Here is a 24417-nt window from a genome sequence, read left to right on the forward strand (position 1 = left end):
AGTGTTACAAAACAGACAGTTTGTGTTCATTGTTGAGAAATTAGGAAGTTACCAACAATAATGCCATTCACCATGTCTAGAAAAATTAAGTACTTTTCATGTAGGAAAGATCATTATAGTGCAGGAAATAAAACCAGGAATGGCAGACTGAGGTCAGAGACCTTATAAAATAATGTTAAGAAATTTGGTGTTAGCTGGGCATGGTGGCACACACCTATAATCCCAGCAGCTCAGGAGGCTGAGACAGGTGGATTGCAAGTTCAAAGTCAGCTTCAGCAAAAGCAAGGTGCTAAGCAACTCAGTGAGACATTGTCTCTAAATAAAATACAAAATAGGGCTGGGGATGTGGCTCAGAAGTTGAGTGCCCCTGAGTTCAATACACAGTGCCCCCCTCCCGAAAAAGAAAAGAAAGAAATTTGGTGTTATGACTTCCATATGAGGTGTTGCCCAAAATTCATGTGAGACAATGCAAGAAAGTTCAGAGGTGAAATGATTAGATAAGGAGAATCATAACTTAATCAGTGGATTAATCCACTGATAGAGATTAGTTGGACTATAATCCATAACCTTCAGCAGGTAGAATGTGGCTAGAGGAAGTAGGTCATTAGGGATGTTCCTTTGGGGATATATTTTTGTCTATGGTAAGGAGGATTCTTTCTCTGCTTCCTGGTTGTCATGTTCTTAGCTGCTTTCTTCTGCCATTCCTTTCAGCTGTGATGTTCTGCCTCATCTTGGGCCAAGAGATATGGGAGTAAGGCAACCGTGGACTCGAATCTCTGAGACCATGAGCCAAAATAAATTTCCTCCTCTAAGTTGTTCTTGTCAAGTTTTTTGGTCATAGCAAACAAAGCTGACTGCAACAGAAATTGGTACAAGAAGTGTCGTATTAACTGTTACTAACCTGACTATGTGGTCAGAAGTTTTTGGAGCTGGTTGTAGGAGGTATTTTTTTAAACTTTAGACAAGCTGGACAAGTTTTAAAATGTTGTAAACAAAACTTAGTAGATGATTCTGGTGGGAGTTCAGCAGTATCAGAATGCCACAGAATGTGAACTGTACTCACAAGGAATTGAGGACTCTATTGAGAACTGGACTAAAGGCCACTGTGTTATATTTTGACAAAGAACTTGGATACATTTTGCCCACATCCTGAGAATTACTGTGAGACTGAATTTAAAGGTGATGGATTAATTAATCTGGTAGAGGAAATTTCAGTCAGTTGCATGCATATGTTGGCAGCTTTTAACCAATTTACTATGAGAATCAGGAGCAGAAAGCAGAGCTTAAATGATGTAAAAACCTGCGTTTCCTCAGAAAAGTGCATGTAGAACTGGGGCCAAGCAACATGTGCTTGTTGAAGAGATTATAGCCACTAAAGAGATGCTATGTACTTTACCAAGAAAATATAATGTTATGGTTTGGATATGAGATGTCTCCCAAAAGCTCATGTGTGAGGCAATAAAAGAAGGTCAGAGGACTCATGATTGGGTTGTAAAAGTCTTAACCCAATAAGTGATTTAATCCCCTCATAGGGATTAACTGAGTGGTAACTGAAGTGGTAGGGTATGGCTGGAGGAGACTGGAATTGAGGCATGGCTTTGGGGTATATATTTTGTATCTGGAGAGTGGAGACTCTTTCTCTCTCTGATTCCTGATGATGTGAGCTGCTTCCCTCTGCCAACTCTTCTGCCATGATGTTCAGGCTCACCTCGAGCCCTGAGGAAGGGAGCAGGATGTCTATGGATTGAGACCTCTGAAACTGTGAGCCCTAAAATAAACTCTTCTTTCTCTATAATTGTGCTGGTCAGATGATTTAATCACAGCAGCAAAAAAGCTGACTAAAACATATAGGAAAGATGATGTGAAAGTACCTCAGGAATTGGCACTCATCCCCAGGTTCAAGGATGTAAAAGTAAAATCTCCATTGAGAAGAGACCATTGAAGCACCCTGCCATCACAGGGGACCTAGAAGTTGCTTACATGTGCTGAGCCATGCAGGCACTCAGTGGCTACTGAAGCTATGGGCTCAGGAGGCTTGACTACTGCTCAAGATAGTGGCAGATGATGTCAACCCTCGTTGTTCTGTTCTGCAGGAATGCAGGATGCTGGAGTTAGGGGGTCATGGAGGCTTCCACTGAGATTTCAAAGAAGCTCTGAAAGCCAGGCAGAATGTATCAGGTTGGAATCCCTGCAGGAAGCCCCTGAGAGTGTGATGCATGAATTAAGTAAGAAGGAAGCCAAGGTTGCAGGGGAAACTCCCAAGATTAAGAGATGCCAGTAACATGGAATGTCTCCAAGAAGGCTGAAGGAATCAGACACAAACCAACAGAGAAACATGTGAGCTGCAACTGCAAGGTCATGGGATCAGTAGCTATGCAGGTCCTTTGGAAATCCTATACAATGAAATGTTTCCCAGATGGTGGACATAGTGGACATGAACTTGTTGATCATGGATTCCGTCTGCTTTGGACCATTCCTTCTTCAAGGGGCTATTTCTTCTTGTGGAACATGTTTACTCTGTGCATTATATATGGATATATGTAACCTTGCTTTTGATATTACAAGGGAAAGTATCCATGAGTTGCCTTGAGTCCTGGAAGAAATTTTGGACTTTAACTTCTGGGCAATTCTGGAACTCTTAGAAATGGGTTAAGTATATTTTGTACTGTGAGATGACGAAGAGCTTTTAGGGGCAAAGGGCAAAGTATCATGGTTTAGATATGAGATGTTCCCTTTATAGCTCACGTGTGAGACAAAGCAAGAATGTTCAGAGGTGAATTATTAGATTATGAGAGTTGAAACCTATTCAGTGGATTTATCCACTCATATGGATAACTGGGTGCAGAGTGTGGATGAAGGAGGTTGGTCACTGATTATATTTTGGGATTTATATTTTGTTCCTGGTAAGCAGAATTTTCTCTCTGCTTCTTGGTTGTCATGTCCTGGACTGCTTTTTTTCTGCCATGCCCTTCTGCCTTGATGTTCTGCCTCACCTTGGCCTCAAAGCTGTGGAGTCAGCCAACCGTGGACTGAACCTCTGAAACCATGAGCCAAAATAAGTTTTTATTCCTCTAAGTTGTTGTCAAGTTTTTTGAGCACAGCAAAGCAATGCTGACTAAAACATTTGTACATTGTTTCTAGATCATAGGTGCCATGGATAGGATTCTGAAGACTAAAGGGCAGAGTGAATTCCTAAGAAAACACTTTGTGAAAGCACAACCTAAGATGGTGTGGTAAAAATATGAGACACCCCTTTTTTGTAATGGCCGGATGAGTTATGTAATAACAAAAGAGTTCATAGAAACCAATGATAAAGAATTCAAAGGGTTAGAGATTTGTCTTTCAGTTTTTTGTTTGTCATTGTTGGTTTGTTTGTTTTGGTACTGGGGATTGAAACCAAGGCTCTTTAACCACTGAGACACATCAGCACTTTTTATTATTTTTTTTGCGACAGGGGTCTCACTAAGTTGCTGAGGCTGGCTTTTAAACTGGCAATCCCCTTGCCTCAGCTTGCCAAGCTGCTGAGATTATAGGTATGCAGATATTTTGAATGGATTTTTTGCCCTTTGTTATCTGATCATTCCTGGTGGTCAGGAACCTGAATTTCAATGGGTCATTCTTTAGTGACAGGGCACAAATCTGAGGTGAGAGCATAAGTACATCTTAACACAATAAAGTAAATGGAAGAAAACACTAAAATAATAGGAGAAAATAGCTAAATAAAATTAAAGATAAAATACAGAGCATCACTACAACTAAAATTTGGTTTTGTGATGAAACTAAGAACACATTTCTAAAAAGAAACCATCAGTTTAAAAAGGAAAGAATGCAAAATAAACAAAATGAACAGTGAAAGGAGAACTTCATGATGCCACACTTACTAAAAACTGGTTGATGGATATAATATTAACTTTTTTGTATTACATTTAAATGATTTTGTGATATAAACAAAGTTCTAGAAAAAATGTCATTGAAATATGTTATTACCTCTTCAAGAAACTGAAAATGTAACTTAAAATTTTCCATAGAGATAAATATTTATTTTAATATATTTCCCAATCAAGAATTAGATTATTTCACACTTTTAGAGAAGAGAAAAGCAGAAAACACTTTCTAACATATTTAATGATGCTAGCATATCCTTAATAATAAAATCACAAAGCCAGTCTGAAAAAATAATAATGGACCAACATTAAAAGATAAATGAAAAATACTAAACTATATTTGCAAATTAAATCTGGGGATATATGAGAAATATAATACAATATTACTAAATGGTGATTATTTCAGAGATGCAAATTTTATTAAACTTTAGAAAGTATAAGAATTACTTCAGTGCATTAAAAATTTAAAGAAGAATATCAAAATTAGCACTCCCATAGGTGCAATAAAAGCATTCAATAAAACTTAACACCTATTCAGTTTATAAATGTTTACAAACTAAGAATATAAGAATATTTCATCAGTTAAAGAACATCTACAAAAGAATCTACAATGACCATCAAAATGTTATCTCTAAACTCAAGAATGTGACAAAATTGCTTTCTATCACTCTATCTACTCAACATTGTACTGGAGATTATTACATTAAGACAAGGAACAGTAGGAAACATATAAGAAAAAAAATGAAAGAATTCAGATATCATTAATTCATAAGCGTATAATTCCTTACACTTTAAAATATAAAGACAAATTGTGAAACATTTAAGATAATTTGGCCAAAGTTAATATATGCAAGTAGGAACATTGAAGCAAGCTAAACTTTATACATTCTACAGCAGGTAAGGATATATAATTTTGAAAATACTATTCATAATAGCATCTAAAATATGAAGTACCTAAGAAATAAGTCCAAAAAATATGTAAGACATTTGAGTAGAAAAAAATCATAAACTTTACTGAAAGAAATATCTAAAGACTTAAATGCAAATATATACTATGTTCATGAATAAATGACTCAATATCACTATTTTATTTTATCAAATTGACTTTTAGACTCCGGCCATTCATATCAAAAACCCCTAACAGGGCATACTTCCCCTTTTGGAAAAATTGCAATGTCTGTATTTTCACTAGCACTCTAGGTGTACTTAAAAACCCTGAATACATAAGTATAACAAGGAAACTGTCAGACAAGAAGGCAGACTTGGTCAAGGAGCACAGGACATGAGGGAATGCCGTGCTGATTGTTCCCTTGCTTTTCTCTTTATTCTTATAGCACAAACTTAGAACTGCAGAAGTCAACAAAACTGTAACACCAATGGTCACAGACCAAAAGTGTTTCAAAAACACCTACTCTACCTAATATAAGGAAAACGGGGGCAGCCTTAAAACAAGAAAACTTTTAAGCAATAACTACTCTACAGCAGACAAATAATGAAAAAGGAAAATCTGTAATTATGTACCAAGCCCATGAGTAAGGACCAGTCTGGGAACATGCACCTCCACTTGAGCTGAAGCTGTAATGAGGGACTCAGCAACCTGCTGGGTTGATGTCAAAGAACAACATAGGATGCCTCCCTAGTTTTAGCCCACTTGCCATACTAGATTTCCCTGCTGTGCTAGCAGTGGAGACCACAAGGGAGCCTGGACATCCATCTCCATCTGGCAGCAATTTGACACCCCACCCTCTCCCCATTATGGTCGTATTCAAAGAGGTCTAGTGGAAAGTTAGAACTTTCACCATTGCCTATTGTGGAAAACACTTTGGCAGTTTCTTGAAAATATGAAACATATAGTTATTATAAAATCTAGCAATTGCCCCAATAGCCATATTTACCAGAGAAATGAAGACAGGATCACACCAAAACTTGCACACAAGTATTCATAAGAACTTTATTTGTAGTAGCGAAAACTGGAAAAAACCTGTATGCCCAATATTAAACTGTGACAAATCTATGCCACAGAACACATACTACTCCATAGTATAAAACAAACTCACATTACATTATGTGGAATCCCCTCACAGAATCTCCAGAGAATTACACTGAGTGAATAAAGACAATCCCAAAAGGTTGGATATTGCATGATTCCATTACTATAGCACTCATGAAATAACAAAATTATAGAACTAGAGAATGATTAGTGGTTGTCAGGAGCCAAGGAGGGGATGGAGGGAAAGGTGAGTGATCCTTGTAGCAATGGAATATTTTGTATCTTGACTGTACAATATGAATATCCCAGTTGTGATTTTTACTATACTTCTACAAGACATAATGAATGGGGGAAACTGAGTAAATGGTACATGGCATCCATATATATTATTCTCATTATCACAAAATAAAAGGTTTCACTGAAATAAAACCAGGTTTTCATGGGACTTGACAAACTAATTCTAAATGAATCTAGAAAAACATTATCCGAATGTTGTGTAAAGGGGCAGTGACAGAGAAATGTCAGAGTAGGGAGCTATAGGGTCCCCTCCCTTTCAAAAGCAACCAGTGAGCTAACTATTAGAATCACCTTTTGAAGAACTTGGGAATCTAGTTACAAACTTATTACATCCAGGAGTTGACTTGGTGATGAAAGAAGCTGTTGCTTCTAGTGAGTGCTGTGGCATTGGAACATACCTGCCTGCCACCCCACGCACTGTAGTAGCAGGAGAGCACAGGCCTGCACTGGTACTAATGTGGTTTGCTAACACCAGACAGAGCTATACAGACCTTATTCCCAAAGAACTGTAGTTGTGCATCTCTAGTTTTCTTAAGGACAAAGGCTTCAACTCAGAGTGCTCCCGGGCAGAGGTGGCTATCTAGGGAGTTATGCATCATAAAAAGGCACAAGTATTGTGTGGGATAGCCTGGTGCAAGGAACAACACTTAAGCAATACACAGACTGAGAAGCCTCTATGAAGGAAGAGCTTGGAAAAACCAATACATGTGAAAGTAAGGGCTTTTAATAGCTTCCCTGTATGACACAGGGTCAAGAAACCCACATGCATACCCAGGGTGGGATGCCTCTAGAAAAGGTCTCAGAAGACCTATATTTTCACCTCTGGCTGTAGATCTTCTTCTGTGAAGTGTCTGCTCAGTTCCTTAGCCCATTTATTGATTGGGTTATTTGTATTCTTGGTGTAAAGTTTTTTGAGTTCTTTATAGATTCTAGATAGAGACTAGTGCTCTATCTGACGTGTGTGTGGAAAAGTTTTTCTCCCACTCTATAGGTTCTGTCTTCACATTGTAGATAGTTTCCTTTGCTGAGAAAAAGCTTTTTAGTTTGCTTCTATCCTATTTATTGATTCCTGATTTTATTTCTTGTGCTTTGGGTGTCTTGTTAAGGAAGTCTGGTCCTAAGCCAACATGACAAAAATTTGGACCTACTTTTTCTTCTGTTTGGTGCAGGGGATAGTAGCTATCTTAAACCAAAGAAGACAGGACACAATGGTAGAGAGGGAGGATGCAACTGGGCAGGAATTCTCAGACCAAAGGTTTTCAAAAATAAGGGTAATGTCTTGTTTCTTCCTCTTAGTTGTGAACAGTGATCATTTTCTTATTTTTCAAATGCTCCTTACATAGTATGTGTTTTTATAAAATGCTCTATTGTACAAAATACATTCTTATATGCACAATAAAATATAAAGTATGTTATTCAACATAAAAAGCAAAATCAAAAAGAAAGTCTTGACAGGAAAAAAAGTCATCAAGACTATACTTTAGAAAGAGTATTCTTGTGGACATTAAGAAGAGAGACATGGAAAGCCACTATTATCAAGGAGAGAGAAAATGAGTTTTTAACCTGGATGGTATCAAGCCTGAATTTTAAAGAGAAAATTTTTAAACATATCACTGAACTGTGATATAATTGGTATAATGGGTATAATGATACTGATGTATTTTGTGCCTGACTTCTTATTAGAAACGTGACAGTGATGACCAACAAAAACCATAGGAAGCTTCTACTTGAGGGGCAAGAGAAGGAGTAGTAGTATGTAATAGAGAGAAAGATCCACAAGTGAACCGTGTCACAAAAGCCACAGGAGGAATAAGAAGTTCAAGTTGGACTGCCTAGCGTCAATCATTGTCAAGTGTGTTTTGAGGTCATCTTCTGGTTGGAATGTACAGGAATAGTTTTTTGGACTTAGAATGGAAAAGGTTTGGAACAGCAGCTGTGGGAAATACAGTAGGGGGAAAAAAAGAGAGTAAGAGAGACAAAAAGACTGCCGAATAGCAGGAAGAGCTCAGCTGAGGTCGTTGGCGTGAATTTGTAGGAGAGCCAGCTGGCATGATTCATGACCTACTCCAGCAACCTTGGTTATAATTGAGCAGTTATCAAGGTTACAAGCATTATGGAGTCTAAAATATGTAGTGCCCCACACACACAAAAACACACACATGCACACACACATTCCCTGTCAGGGATAAAATAATTTGTCAGAGGTTTGCCAAAAATCTTAGACCGCGGCACAAAGGAGACTGTAAAATCCTTTTCAGCAGCAATATCATTTCTAAGAATGACTAAATATTTCTATTTAAGTAAAGATTCTTCATAATCCTGGTTGGTCAGGATGTCCAGTAGATCTTATAAAAGAAAGGTCAGTGGGACAAACTATAGGCCCCACTGCAGCAGCTGATCCACAGTGGTAACGGGATTTAGCCTTCCTCTCCTTTCCCCACCATGCTGGAGTGTCCACCCTTCAGTTAGCACTTTTTCTGGTCCAGCATTTCCCTGGTGGGTTGGTCCTGGCCCTCATCATTTTCCATGGATCAGGCCATAGCAATTGTACTCATTCTTTTACTGTGACAATGGACCTGAGAGGACCCACAATGAACCCATTATGTAGCAGCAAACCTATGTCTAAATTAATCATGGTCAATGACACTGGACAGACAGAAGAGACTGTCCCATCTTGGGATCAACTGCTGCAACAGGGGCTGCAGTCTCTTCCACCTGCTATTAAGACATGGTCTTTATGTCACCTTGCTTCTGACAGTTGAGTCCTGCCAGGTGGTTCCCACTCTTCAAAAAGCCCATCATCCCCACTGCTGTCAGGAAGCTGTGTTGCCCTCCAGAATCTCCTACCATTGGCCCCAGCCTACAATGAACATTCCACCACTGAGCATTCTGTAAACCCTGATGTCTTAACACCAGTGCTTTCCTATCATTTTGATGGGAGAGTTTTAAACTAGAGCAGAATTCTTCTGTCCCCAAAGAAATGGGCTGCATTTCCTGCCAGTGGCACCTGTACCTTCTCATCTACACTCAGGAATGGTAGTTGAGTTCAGAGTCTTCATCCCTTTGGAAGTTTTGTGGTTTGTCATTTCAAAACTCTCATATGTCAAATCTTTACTCCTCCTCCTTTTCTCTCTTTTTCTTTAACCCACTCTGTAATGTTGAAGGGGCTCAGCTTTTTATTCCAGTTGCACTTAATTGCTCCTCTGATTACCATTTCTGGCAGAATAGTTCATTATGGTCCAACTGTCATTAGTCTCCAGTGCCACAAACACAGCTTTAGAAAGCAAAGGTACTCTAATGGCAGTAGAGAAATTAAGATAAGGTTCTTCATTGCCACCGTGAAAGGTATACTCACTAGCAAGAGCTGTAATGAAAGCAATGCAGCAATTTGAGCATCTTAGTGACTCTTTGATGCACCAGTCTAGGTGCACATATTAGCATTCACACACAAGAATGTGCACACACACAATATTTGATTATGTGCCTTTTCCTGATTGAACAAAGAAAATGCAACAACACTTTGCAAGTGCTTGTTCTTTCAGGGTAACAATTTGTAAGATTGCTTTCAAGGAGGGTGGTATAGGAGAGATAAAGACACAAAAAAAAAAAAAAAATCACTTGGTCCAAGAATTTGTTGAACAATTTCATATTGTTGAATTCCACCTACTAACACATGCATTTGAATCCTAACAATGATTGACAGACACTTGGAAAGCAAAAGTAAAATCTGACCTGCAGACAGTTCAAATTTGCCATATGCTTGCCGTCACCATTAACAGTTTGTGAACCCTCTTAATTTATTCTCTAGCTGACTAACCTTGTATTTTAAGGAAAATGAATATCTGTTTGTTTTTCAAATATGGCATTTTATTTTTCCTTATTACTCATAAGTATGGACAGCAGAATAAGTGATTAACAGCTGATTTAAGATAGCTTTAAGGGGAAATAATGGTTTTGCCCCAGAACATATCATAAATGTTTTCCACTTACATGACTGCCTCATAGAGGAAATTCTCAAATAATATTCGTCAGGTGTAATTTCAGAAATAAGTTACTTTTTTCAACACAACTGAACAGAATTTTTAAAGGAAAACGTAATAGTGCTTAGAAATCAATACAATTTTGTGTGTGTGTGTGTGTGTGTGTGTGTAAATGAAAATGGCTAAAAATACTTTTTCTCTGTAGTTTTTGCCTTTAAAATAATTTTATTTCTTCTTTTCAAATGTGTTTAAGCCATCGAATACTCAAATTTGCTAGTAGTTCTTTTCTTTCCTTCTTGAAAATTCATTTCTTAAGCAATATTGAAGATGGAATCCAATTTTGATACAAGGGAAAAGAGGAAAAGTTTATATTTATTGTTTGAAAGTTTAACATTAGTACAAACTTATTTATTCTTTTCTCTTTGTGCATTTAATGATAGGCCTTCAACTTTTCCAGTTTTGATCACATGACTCAGATGATCATGCATTTTTTTAGAGTAAGAAATCTCATTCAGACCTGAGGTTAAAAAAAAAAAAAAAAAAAATTAAGATGCTGGGCACCAATGTCACAAGCCTGTAATCACAGGGACTCAGGAAGCTGAGGCAGGGAGGATTACAAGTTCAAGGCCAGCCTCAGCAATTTAGTGAGATCCTGTCTCAAAATAAAAAATAGATGGTCAGGGATGTACCTCAGTGTAAAGTATCCCGGGGTTCAATCCTAATTAATCCCCCCAAAAGAATAAGTGATTACTAACAAATTTTAAATATTCCAGATTAATGAGCAAAAGGCTACAGGTTGTCTATGCAATCTTTGTCCCATGATGCTTTTAACATTGTTGTTGGCCTATGGTAACACTCAATAAATGATTTTAGTTGGTCAGTTAGTCAACAATAGTATGTTATAAAGTGTATTCTGCTTTTAAAAGTGTCATATTTATGTCAAAATGTTCTAAAACAATTAAGTGATTGAAGACATTTATAACCTTTATTTTATAATAAAATATTTTAGCAAACTTTTCTTCAAATATCTCTAACAACTTAAAAAAAATAATAAAATAAATTAAAAAAAAAAAAAAAAAAAAACAAGGAATTGAACCCAAGGGAGTTTAGTCATTGAGTCACATCCCCAGCCCTTTTTTGATTTTTTTATTTTGAAACAAGGTCTTGTAAGTCTAAGGATTTTTTAAGACATGAATCATGATACTGTAAAAATAAACAACTTGCTCTAGGTCATAGAAATTAAGTATGAAAACAGAATAAAAAGTGTTTGATTGCAGGCATGTGCTGATTTTCACAGACAAAGCTCTTAGTAATATTGAAGAGATGATCTACAGCTCGGCCCGCAATGTCTAACTGAGCCTTCACTGCAGGTCCTCCTTGTCCTTTAAATTCTCAGGGAAAGGGGGGGGCGGGGTGGAAAGGACGCACTCCTGCCACAGAAGCACCTAGGAGACTTTCCGTTTATCTGCAGAAGCAATGACATGGGCAGCTGGCACCCTTCCACAGGGAGCTACAAACACCCACTCTGCCACATTGCAAGTTTCCTCAGGCAGCAGATGTCTTCTAGCTGCCGTTCAGGTCTCCAACTCTACCAAGCCACCTGTACAACATATTTAATGTACCGACAATGCTGCTGCTGCTACTTAGCAAAGATTTTTAAATTTAATTTTCCTCTGAACTCCTGTATGGCCAGTGGGATTAGTAGATGAAATGAGGCCTCATATTGCAAAAATGTTTTGTTTTGTTTTTGTTTAATAAAAGAGGAAGAATCGAATCCTGAACTCTTTTCCTCTTCTTCCAACTTCCTCAAATGATTTGGGAAAATGCTTTCACTTTCTATACCATGGTAATCAAATTTTGTTTAAAAATACGATGTTTCCAAAAAAGCAGTCTCGCTTGTTGAACTGGAAAAGTTCAACAGCTAGCTGTTCAATTGCCTCACCCTTCTGCATTTCTCTGACACTACCAAACTTTAACTGCTTCTACCAAAACTTTAAACTGTGGGGTGCAATCCTCTTAGAACCATTATCAAAAGCATTCTGACTTTTTCGGCTGCTAAAGTGATACTTACAGTACCATTGTGTCTGTTTAGTTTAAAAATGAGGTTGATAATGATAATGTTTTTTCCATAAGAGATCTTCTACTTTTTAATGATACCCGTAGTTTCCCCTACATAAATGACTAAATCCTTACAGAATCTCTGTCTTGATTAGCACTCCTGCTAGTAAAATTTCACATACTAAATCAGCACAGCTGTAGCAAGAAAGAAAGAAAAAGGCAAGTGTAAATGGTCCATATGCCCCACCAAATTGGCATCTGTGTCAGTAACCCTTTTTTTTTTTAAAACTATTGTATACATACATTCTCTTAAGTGTTTGTTCACAGAATACTGTTAACAAAATTCTCTCTGTTGGCATATCAAGGAAAGAAACCTGTCCTTGGTATCATCAATGACAAAATACAATTTCCCTTTCTGCTCTGTGGTCATGGATATACCTGAAAGCTCTATTGACGTAAGTTTGCTTCAAGTTTGTGAACCTTTATTTTGACATCTGTTCTCTGTAATGTGACACTGCAGTGATCTTACAAAGCTGCTTTTGCTGTTGGAGTTAAATTGGTAGCAACAATGAGCAATGTCAGAGAGACAATAGAATTATTTTAGTTACCTGGACGATATCTCAGAGACCAGGCTAAAACAACGTGAAATGTGGGTAGTAGGAAAAGCATTGGTAATTCCTCTCACCCATATTTTCTTCACGTTCTTTAAGGGGGTGTGTGTGTGTGTGTGTGCGTGTGTGTGTGTGCCTGATGTTAAATAATCTCAGAAATAGTCCCAAAGGTATATCTAAGATCTAAGATGCTAACTTATACTTTAGATGGTTTTCTAGAGCTTAACCATCAGGACCGTCTTAATTGTCTGAAACCCCAGCAGCTGTATAGTTCTTTAGGAACATTTTTCAAACAATCGATATGATCCTAAATTAGCTATCAGAAAGCTATGTAATTAGTTTGCCTATACTAATCGAATGTCTACATACAAGGATTATGGTTTAGAAATATCCCATAGATAACCGTGTCACAGGTTTAAAAGGTTTAGGTTTCCTGTATGAAAGTATTTTCTCTGATTGAAACATGGTCCTCCTTGTGAAGGCCAATACAAATAAAAAGAACCAACTCCTACTCACATTTTTTAACACAGTTGCCCTTATTACATCTCTGCTACTCCTAATTTGACTGTGAGCTCCTTGAGAGTTGGGATATCATCTATGCAGATCTATGTATATCTACCAGAGTATCAGAGTTGAGTAAGTACCCAATAAATGTTTGCCCATGTCAAAATGGTTAAGGAATGCCTACAGTGCTTGTCAAAAGTTAAATGAACAACATTTTGGTGAACAATTTATCAACTGGGATCAAACAACTCACTAAATAAAAACAAGAGGAAAAGGATGAGATTTCCTTTGCTTCCCTGAGGTTCTCCTATGACATTTCCTCAAAAGCAATCCTAGGCTACTAGGTGAAAGTTGCACTCGACAATTTTTAGTGAAACTTACACTCGATAATTCCTTATCTAAAGGGAATAAGAAAAAAAAAAAAACAGAAGACATTTTTGGTTTACACAGTAAAAATCTCTAGGATCTTAAGGTACAATCTATGTGATTTTCCTTGTTTTTATTTTTTTGTTATTGGTTTGGTTTGGGGTTTTTTGTTCATTTGTGTGACTGGAGATTGACCCCAGGACCTCATCCATGCTAGACAAATGCTCTACCACTGAGCTGTACCCCCAATCCAAGATACAGTTTATGTGAACTCTTAGCAAATAGATTAGAGAGGGGCTTGTGGGGAAAATCCACAATGCAGTAATGAAGTATGTCTTTCAAGTTGTGATCGTGAAAATTCACTATTAAAACCATGTACCTTCATTGGAAAGCAATGATTCTCTCTCTCTCTCAATCCTCTCTCTCTCCTTTCCCTCTCCCTCTCCCTCTCCCTCCTTCTCCTTCTCCCTGTTCCTCTCCTTCTCTTCTCCTCTCTCTACTGCCTTTCTTTCCCCCCAGTTACTGTGAACAGTTAAAAGCTGCTTGCCACCTTTGGGGGAAGTTCTGATAGGAACTCCTGCTACACTGGGAATTTTGGAGGAGTTGATCCAATGTTCCTACATATAAAATTCAACTGTGTTTACAAACTTTATCATGATATTACAGAACTTATTCTTAAAGCATTTGATTATATAGTTGGTAGTAGCCAGGTAAAAATATGTGTGTGTATTTATCTACATGTCCCTTAAGGTAAGCACAATTCTTTTTATATCTATATCCCCAAATAGCCATACAGTAATGTAAAAGTATGCACTTTTTAAATGATGATTGCATTCTTACTTCTATTTTTTATTTTTTTGAATAGCTGATTTCTTACTTGGTTGCCTGTCTATTCAATTGGTAGTCCTTACTTCTAGATCTGTAATTTGCATGCTAATTTTAATACAGCCGTGTGGATGATAAATTACACACTGACATGGAACTTTCCAAAATGACAGACAAGTCAAAAATGAGTGAACCTGAGGAGTCAATCAAGAAGTCCTTTCTGAGAGCACTATGTACAATCCCACCATACTTCATGGTGTAGACTCATCAACCCCAAAAAAGGGGAGCAATAGTCATTGCCAGCCAGAAAGGTTCATAGGTGGCATTCTGATTTGGTCTCTTCCTGTGTCATGGTGATTTTTAAATACTCTGCATATCTACACTGGTTTCTTTTCTAAGGAAATTTGTGATCCTAATGAGACGATACCATGTAATTATAATCTTAACATAATTAAGCAATGGACAGTATATAAAAAACAGGGGATTTTACATATGGAGTTCATGGAAAATAATCATGTTTAAGAGGCAAAGTTCGGGAGGTAAAGACATATAGAATTTTAATTTGGAGCACTGGTCTTCATATTCCAAGGCGATTCCAAGCATTTGTCTGGATTCATACGACTGTGTGCACTGGACTGGTAGGACAAGTAGCCATCACCCACCATAATCCCAGAGGCTTTGCTCACCAACAGCTATCTGTTTCTGTACAGATGCATGGCAGGGTAGTTTCTGTGTCATGGTTGCTTCTTAAAAGGCCACAGCCAGGTCACACACTATTTAAAGCACTACTTTATTTAAGGCAACTTTCAAGTGTTTCTTCTCCCTTTGCTATCTATGATTGCCCCATTTCAGTTTGCCATAGAACAGCTGTTTCGATATCCAGCATTTATCCGTTCTCCACATGCATCCAGCCCAGAGGGATTGTTAAGCAGATCATTGTTTTAATTCTGGCTACATTCCAGGTCCCCATTATTAGTGATCCTGTCTTAACATTTACTGTTCAGTTTGGCTCACAGGTGATGTTGATTAAATTGGATATGCCATCTGGGGTGGGTATTCATCTGGTAGGCGCATTCAAGGCTGAGCACACCTACCGCTTCATTTTGGTCTGAAGTTTTATGCCACATTTGATGGCATTTTGGACATGGTTTTCTGCAGCTCGGGCTTGACTCCTGGCTTATTTAGTGGTTGTGTGAAATCGGGCGATCCACTTCACTGTTTGATGTCTTGGTTTTCTAATAGTAAAACAGAGAAAATGATCATGAACTCTTTCTTTCACTTAATTCCTTGTTAATGTTTTGAATATTTATTAGGCAGCCAGTTTGTGCCTGACACTGTGCTAAGTGTGGGGAAATCATATATAAAAAAGGAATCAGAACAGAGAAGATAAGACACATAAGCAGAAAGGTAGCAATACTACATGGACTGTTCCCTGTGCTAAGAGATATGAGCATAAAGCTTTGGAGGATGTTTTAGACAGCTTTTATGTCACAGTGGCCAAAATACCTGACAAGAACAACTTAGAAGAAGAAAAGTTTATTTGGGGCTCACAGTTTCAGAGGTCTCAGTTTATAGAAGGCCAATTCCATCACTCTGGGTCTAAGGTGAGGCAGCACATTATGAAGGAAGAGCCCAGCTCAGGAAAGCTGCTTCTCCCATGGCAGCAAGGAAGCAGGGTAGGGGGAAGGGACCACAGAGAAGATGAACCCTTCCAGGACATGCCCTCAGTGATTCCCCTCTTCCAGCCACACCGCTCTGTCTACAGTTACCAACCAGTCAGTACATTTAAACTAGGATGGGATGATTAGGCTATAGCTCTCGTAATCCAATTTTTTAACCTCTGAATATTCCTACATTAATAGTGGTTTTGGGGGACACCTATATCCAAACCATAATGGAGGGGGCAAGACATAATAATTTAATTGGATCTTAAAGATCAAGAGCTCCAAAGTTTGCTTTCAAGCATTTAATCAATGAATATATTCATGTAAAAGTAACATGTAACAATTTTGCTCCTAATTATTGGGTGTGGGGATAAAACATGAAAGAATTATTTTTTTATTATTTCATTAGTTAATTAAAGGAAGAAAAGCAGACTTGAATTCGTGTGGTACAAACCATGTGGGCTTGTTTTGAGAATCAAATGGCATGATGTGTGAACAGGTTCCCATTAAAGTACTTGTTGGAGGCTCTTTCAAACATGTGGGTGACATTGCCTGCCCTGCCTATCCCACTATGCTGTGACAAGGACAAAATTTAAATGATCACAAAACAATATTGGAAAAGTACCAATAATAATATGAGCAGTCATTGCTAACACTTATTTAGCTCTTATAATGTGCTTGGCATGATTCTAAATGTTTTACATGTATTCACTTATCCTCACAACAGCCAATCTACTCGGTTCTAAAGGTGAGCCATATGAAAGGGTAGATATTTGACCAGTTTTGACCTATAAAAATGTCAGTTTCAAATGCTTCATCCTATTATAACTTTCCTAATTTACACATGAGAAAATGAGATGCACAGAGGTTAAGTAACTTGCCCAAGGTCACGGAATTAGTAAAATGTTATTATTTTTCTAATTATTTATGAACATTCCTAGTCCACTGGGGTTCTCATTGTTGTAAGAATAAAAACCCAATATGTTTAACTTTAGACAGGAAAACAAATTTATTGGAATGGTATGGAGTTGCTCAGAAAACAAAGGAGAATCTGAACAGCAGATTACTTCCAGAATTCCCATTTCTCATCACCTCAAGTTCTGCTGCTCTGTTCCAAGCCACCATCTTCTTCCACCTTGTTGAATTCAAGAGCCTCTTAACTGGTCCCCTGGCTTCTCCTTTTACCCTTTCTTGAGCTGTTTTCAACCTAATGGAGAGACAGACAATGCTAAAACATGAGGTCAAGTACTCCCACTCTTCTACTTTCAGTGGCCCCGATAGCACTCAGAGGCAAAGCCTGCCCTCCTTGGCCCAGTCCCCAGACACGTCTGCCTTCACCTCCTACTATCCTCTCCCTCCTCCCCATGCTCCACTTGCTCATCCCTGGAAGGATTCAGGGCCCAATCCCACCTCAGACCTTTGCACCTGGCTTCTTTCCCCAGACCTCCCCTGGTTCCCACACCTCCTGCTAATCTTTTCTCACAGATCACCTTCTGATCACCTTCTTTGATCCCTTTTTAAAAGTCTCAGTCCCATCGCAATAGTAAACTTATCTTCCTGCCCTTCTTTCTTTTTTCTCCATAGTACTCATTGCCTTACATACTGACTTGTATTTGATTAGTCATCTTCAGTAGAATATTAGGACAGAGACATGTCATTGTTTTTCACAGTACCTGGCACATAAATATGTGTGGCATGAATGAGTAGGTTGGTGAAAAGTAAAACAAACAAATAAAACAAAACAAAATAAGAATCCTGGAGGTCCAGAAGCTCCAACTACTCTGGTATAATTGTTTTCAAACATCCAGTTCTCAAAAAGGAGACTAATAGGTATTGTTTTAGGTTTGTAATCTGCCCAATAGCCCGAAAAGAGCTGGGTACATTGAGTCACTAAAAAATTGCAAGCACCTGGCACTATTGCTTTTCTCCCCAGAAGAAAGAGGAATACAGTCTTGGCAGGTAGGAATCAATAGTTCTGCCCTCACCACCGCCCCCTCCACACACAATGACCTTCTGAATTAGATTCTCTACTTTCTGCTGTATCTTTCTATCATTTAATATATCACCTAGTATGCTCCAGAAATAGGAGATTTTCACAAAAATTTACATATGAAATCAGACTTCCCAATGCAAACCATTATTATTTCCATTTCCTTTAGGTTGATTGACTTTCCATGAAGGTAAATTTCAATTTATATTACATGTATTTGATAAACTTATGCATCTTCTATAAGAGTTCTGTTTAAAATATCAGAAATTTAATCTTAAATAAAACAAATTCTCAGGTTGTGTTGCTTCTTTTATTCTGCTCAAAATAGTATAATTATCCTGGTTTTGCTGATTAAAAAGGTAATTAAACAACTGAACAATATAGAAATATGTAATACATAGCTACCTTAACCTTCTGTTCTATTCCCTGTGCAGAATCTACTCCCTTGCTTCTGTCCTATTCCTCATTTAGAATCTCTCTTAACATGTGAAATACATAATTCTAGCATTTTTTATGTCATAAATGTTTTATCATTCAGAATACTTGATAGAACAGTATTACATGTACTAATCTATAAGTTCCATGTTGTATAAACTAATTCTGTGCATACTGTTCTACAACCTACATTCGTCACTCTACATTATATCATGGATAACAGTAGTGTGGGGACAAGGCCCAGGGAGATCTGGGGAAAGATGTGCAGGTGCAGATACCTGAGGTGGGAATGTGCCCTTGATCCTCAAGGGTTCTTTGTGTGAAGCCAAGAGGGGGAGTGAGAGAGTAGTAGAAGTCGAAGTCAGAGACACTGGGGGCTAGGGGCAGATTGCAAGGGACCACATGGTTCTTATTCAAAGGCCACATAAAGGATGGGGGTGGCGGTGGCTCAGTGCTTTCCCAGCATGCACAAGGCCCTGGGTTTGATCTCCAGCACTGAAAAAAAATTATCAAGTATTCACTTATGTGAATATATCATAACTTACTTAATGATGCTTGCTGACATTAAAAACAAGGCTGCAATTGATACCCTTATATATAAATGTCCACTGTAAATTTAGAATAAAGCTCAAAAAGTACAATTACAGAGTCAAAGTTTAGATACTTTTATATCATGATCCATGGTACCAGATTGTACTATAAAAAAATTATAGCGATGTACACCCTGATTAACAACATATGATAATGCTAATTTTTAGACTTACCATTATCTTTGGAGTCTTTGGTAGTTTTGTTCTGTTGTTTTACTGTTGGGGTGCTAGGGATCAAACCCAGGACCTCACATAGTCTTTTTTTTGTGGGGGAGTACCAGGAATTGAACTCAGGGTCACTTGACCATTGAGCCACATCCCAGCCCTATTTTGTATTTGATTTAGAGACAGGGTCTCACTGAGTTGCTTAGTGTTTCACTTTTGCTGAGAATGGCTTTGAACTCTTGATCTTCCTGCCTCAGCCTCCCGAGTAGCTGAGATCATAGGCATGCCAAATCACCCCACCATCTCACACTATCTTTGATATTCTAATTGAAGACATGAAATCCATGAGTATGTCTGTAACTCCAGACTCTACATACCAGGTCTTACACAATGCTGTCCTCAATGGAATTGGAGATGAGTCAGTCAAATCCGTGTAAATCTGACCTAAGTGTGCACAACTATTGCCCAATGGAACAGTAGCTATTAGAAAAAGGGCCTGCCGTAGGTGGGATTTTTTTTTTTTTTTTTTTTAATTTTTCATGGCACTAAGCCCTATTTGAGGTAGAGAGAGGGGTGTAGAAACTTAATATTTTGGAAAAGCGGAATAATCACATATGAAAAATAAGTGACCCACACAGCTTCACTTCCCACTCTGAATTCAGTCTCCACCGCTGAGTCCTTCATAACAGAGCATCCTCATCAGCACTATGAACTGACTGCAGTATGTATACATCAAGTATAAACGATGTCATTCCCAAGCAGAGCAGTGGTTTTGTTAGGTAAATGGAGTCCAGAAGATAATCCTCAGCAGGGCATATTTCAGGGTAAAAGTAAAAGTGTAGGTGGCATCAGATCAGGATTTTTAAATCATCTATTCCAGTGTTTAACAGTATTAAAGGCTAAAAAAGGTTGAAGGGTGAAGTTGTAGTGTGATTTGTGGATGTGTCTACTGGAAAAATAGTAATCAATAGACAATTAATCAATATTTTGGTCAGAATCTTCCTGATAGAGACAAAAATGATTGCAGTATGGTAACTATATTCATTTGATTTCTTAAAATGATTAGGCGTGTGAAAATTCTGTGTTTTCATCGATTATTTCTTCAATGCTATATATTTTTCAATAGATAAAACTTGGGCCACTACCCAAGATCCCTTGATGTTTTTCTTGGTTTTCCTTTAGTAAGGATAATTAATGATATCTGCAATAACAAGCAACCCCCAAATCTCAGCCGATGAACAGTAAAATTTATGTGTTGTTTCCACAGAAGTCAGAGAATTTTTGTGGATGCCTCCTTCAGGTATCAACTATGGAGTCCAGGCTCCTTTGTAGCATATGATTTCAACATGCAGTCCTCATTGTTGCTACCAAAGGTGAAGAGAGAGAAAGAAAGATCACACCATTTTATGGCAAGAGCTGGGAGTGTCATCCATCATTTCCATTTACTTTCAATTTGCCAGGATTTAATCACATGGCCCCAAATGAGGAAGGCTGGATATGGAGTCCACCTGTGTACCCAGGAAGAGGGGCATGAGATTGCTGGACATCCAGTCAGGCAGTCTCTGCCAATAGTACACAGCCAGATCCAAGAATTTTATTATTCTTCATAAATCTCATAACAGTAGACTCTTCTTTAAAAAATTTGGAGCATGACTCTTTGCTATATTTCAATGGGTTTTCAATATCATGCCATTCTTATTCTTGGGAAAAAATATTATGACTATAAATCAATGTATATAAATCTAATGCATTTTTATTCAAAGGTGATGAATCCTTTGAAAGAGAAAATAGGAAAACTACCCCATTGACAATAGCCTCAAAAAACAAAAACAAAAAAAAAAAAAAAAAAACTTGGGAATCAATCTAACAAAAGAGATGAAAGACCTCTACCATGAGAATTGCAGAACACTAAAGAAAGAAATTAAAGAAAACCTTAGAAGATGGAAAGATTCCCATGTTCTTGGATAGACAGAATTAATATTGTCAAAATGGCCATACCACCAAAAGCCACTATACAAATTCAATGCAATTACAATTAAAATTCCAATGATGTATTTCATAGAAAGAGAGAAAACAATCATGAAATTCATTTGGAAGAATAAGAGACCCAGAATAGCTAAAGCAATCCCTAGCAGGAAGAGCAAAGCAGGTGGTATCACAATACCAGTCCTTCAACTATACTACAGAGTAATAGTAGCAAAAACAGCATGGTATTGGCACCAAAATAGACAGGTAGACCAAAGGTACAGAATAGAGGACACAGAGAATGAAACCACCATTTGACCCAGCCATCCCACTCCTTGACCTATACCCAAAGGACTTAAAGTCAGCATACTACAGTGACACAGTCACATCAATGTTTATAGCAGCTCAATTCACCATAGTTAGATTGTGGAACCAACCTAGATGCCCTTCAATAGATGAATGGATAAAGACACTGTGGTATACATACACAATGGAATATTATTCAGTCATAAACAAGAATAAAAGTATGGCATTTGCAGGTAAATGGATGGAGTTGGAGAATATCTTGCTAAGTGAAATAAGCCAATTCCAAAAAACCAAAGGCCCAGTGATTTCTCTGGTAAATGGATGATGATACATAACAGGGAGTTGGGGGAGAAGAATGGAGGAAGGATGGATTGTATAGAGGGGAGGGAGTGGGAAGGGGTGGGGGAGAAGGAAAAATAATAGAATGAGACAAACATCATTACCCTATGTACATATATGATTATGCAAATGGTGTGACTCTACTTGGTATAAAACCAGAGGAACGGAAGTTGTACCCCATTTGTGTACAATGAATCAAAATTTTAAAAAATAACTCAATGTATAAACTCATAGGTCTAAGAAATGACTCTTAGGTCTGAGAAATGGAAGTGACCTCAAAGGACTCTCTAGCTGAATTCTCTTCAGGCAGGTAATGTTCCTTCCAGTGATTCCCAACAGTTTTTAACCACCAAGTTTTAATTATTTTAATTATTTTTCTCCAAAGAGCCGATGCTTAGAAATAATTTGTCTACCAGACTCCCATGTGTGTGGGGGGGCATTCATTTTTTCTATGTGGTGTTAATCATAAACATATAAAATGGCAAAATTGCAAATCAAAACTTCTAACCAGAATGTAAAGACTAGGCTTTTACTGAGTTGATATAAACATAGTCCACAGCAAAGTTCCAATGGACAGTGGGTTTACTTCAGTGTTACAGAATGAATTCAGTCCCATCAAAACCATATATGGAAGTTTTAAACTGCAATGTCACGCCTTTGAAAATAGGGCCTTCATGTAGGTGATTAATGTTAAATGAGGTCATAATGGAGTGTCCCTAATCCAATAGGACTTATCTTAAAAAGATAAGAAGAAACACCCAAGATTCTCTCTCTGCTCACACAAAGGCCATGAAAGGACATGGCAAGAAAGTGCTACCTTCAAACAAGGAAGAGATTTTAGGCTTGATCTTAGCCTATAAGAACTGTGAGAAAATACATTTTTATTAAGTCCTCCAACCTGTGACATTTTGTTATGGTAACCCAAAAGGGACTAATATACTCAGTTAAAAGTAAAATTTCTGTTGTAGATCTTTAAAATATGAAAATAGACCTCAATTGTTTACTGTGTCATAGACACAACTAGAAACAACTGTATTATCCTTTTGTAAAAGAGCTTATTTATGAAGGGTACTATCATCTTAAATCTTATGTGTAGTTCTGTGTATGTCAAATACCACATATCAGAAATCCCTAGCAGAAAGAAGAATTAGTTCCATAAGCAATTACTTAAGATTAGGTATTTGTTTTCACTATAATGTCCCCTCTACTGGAAGTTGTAGGCCAAACTTGAACATTTTTTTTAGGATATCTTTGCATATAATCATATATATACATTAAATGATGTTGAAAATGCTGACTGAAGTTCTTATTTCTCCATTAGTGCAGAAGATGGGATAAAGAAATCATGACATTAAATAAAACATGTTCAGTATTGCCACCAGCAAATCATTTTCCCATTCTTCTTCAAGGCAATTGTCAGCACATGTAGGTACAGGAAAAGTTATTGAGGCAAAATGCCAGGGTCATTCAAAAATCACGTTCAAAAACATATTTCATGGAGTTGTTGGTCAATGGCATCTGCCGTTGACCTTCTTTCCCACTTCCACGTCTGATTTTCATAAATGTATGGTAAGTCAGCTACTTTCTGACCAGTACAGACTTAAAGAATGTGAAGACCATTAGGAAGCAGGATTCAGCATTGCCATTTTAATAATAAACACAAACACACACACTCACCCAGAACGTTTTACGCCTGCCTGCAACAAAAACAGCTGAACAGATTGTGATGCAATTCAGAGACTGACAGTCTGACAAAAAATCCCTTTTTGTCTAAAATCTGGCTTCCATAGGTTTGTGCAAATCTAAATATTTGATTTTGCACTGGAAAAGGAGCCAGTCTTATGTACAATTTATAAAATAAATGTGTAGATACATGTTTTAAAATCTCCAAATTCTGTCAACACATACTGTCCAACTTTAAAGACTTTTCTCCCCCATTTTTTCCCCCTATGACTTGGGTGTATTTTCTCCAGTAAGGCTTTTGCTCTATCTATGTAATGAGAGCCCTTTTGCAAGCCAGTGTTTCAATAGTGATTTAACAGTAGTTTCAGTGTCAAATTGCCCTTTCCTCAGCAGGGACTTTTAAGCCTTGCTGCATTATACTTCCAAGACACTCAGGAGCTGGAGTTGGGAGATATAATATTTTCTTTGAAGTTTGCCTTCACAACACACTGGGATGCAAACAAGCTTCAGTTACTCAGCATTCAAACAATTCCATCACACAGCGACCAGGGCTAAATATTGTACCAAATTTTCTAATTATATCTTTGTGATATCGGCTACATGAGGTGAGGTGAAAAAAGACTAGGATCCATCTAAAACTCCTTGTCTAAACAGGACATCTGAACTTTGAAATATTTTGCTTGTTGGTTTCAAATTTCCCTTTTGGCACATCTAAAATCACAATAAAAATAACTGGCAAGAACCCTTTAAGGTATTGGTGATAAA

The 24417-nt window shown here is 37.6% G+C and overlaps 1 protein-coding gene across 2 annotated transcripts in view; it reads right to left on the reverse strand.

Annotated features, from left to right (window-relative positions):
* Nucleotides 1-17260: 17260 nt before the first annotated feature.
* The window catches only part of GTDC1 (glycosyltransferase like domain containing 1), a 536746-nt gene continuing 529589 nt past the window's right edge, over nt 17261-24417 (reverse strand). The window contains exon 13 of one of the 2 annotated variants that reach the window (XM_079135660.1): nt 17261-17386. In XM_079135660.1, the coding sequence (XP_078991786.1) occupies nt 17336-17386 (51 nt within the window). In that variant the 3' untranslated portion in view covers nt 17261-17335. The remainder of the gene's footprint in view (nt 17387-24417) is intronic. The other variant, XM_079135653.1, reaches the window with a different exon arrangement.

This window comes from Sciurus vulgaris (assembly GCF_902686455.1).
Source record: "Sciurus vulgaris genome assembly, chromosome: 3".
In the NCBI taxonomy this organism is placed as follows: Eukaryota; Metazoa; Chordata; class Mammalia; order Rodentia; family Sciuridae; genus Sciurus; species Sciurus vulgaris.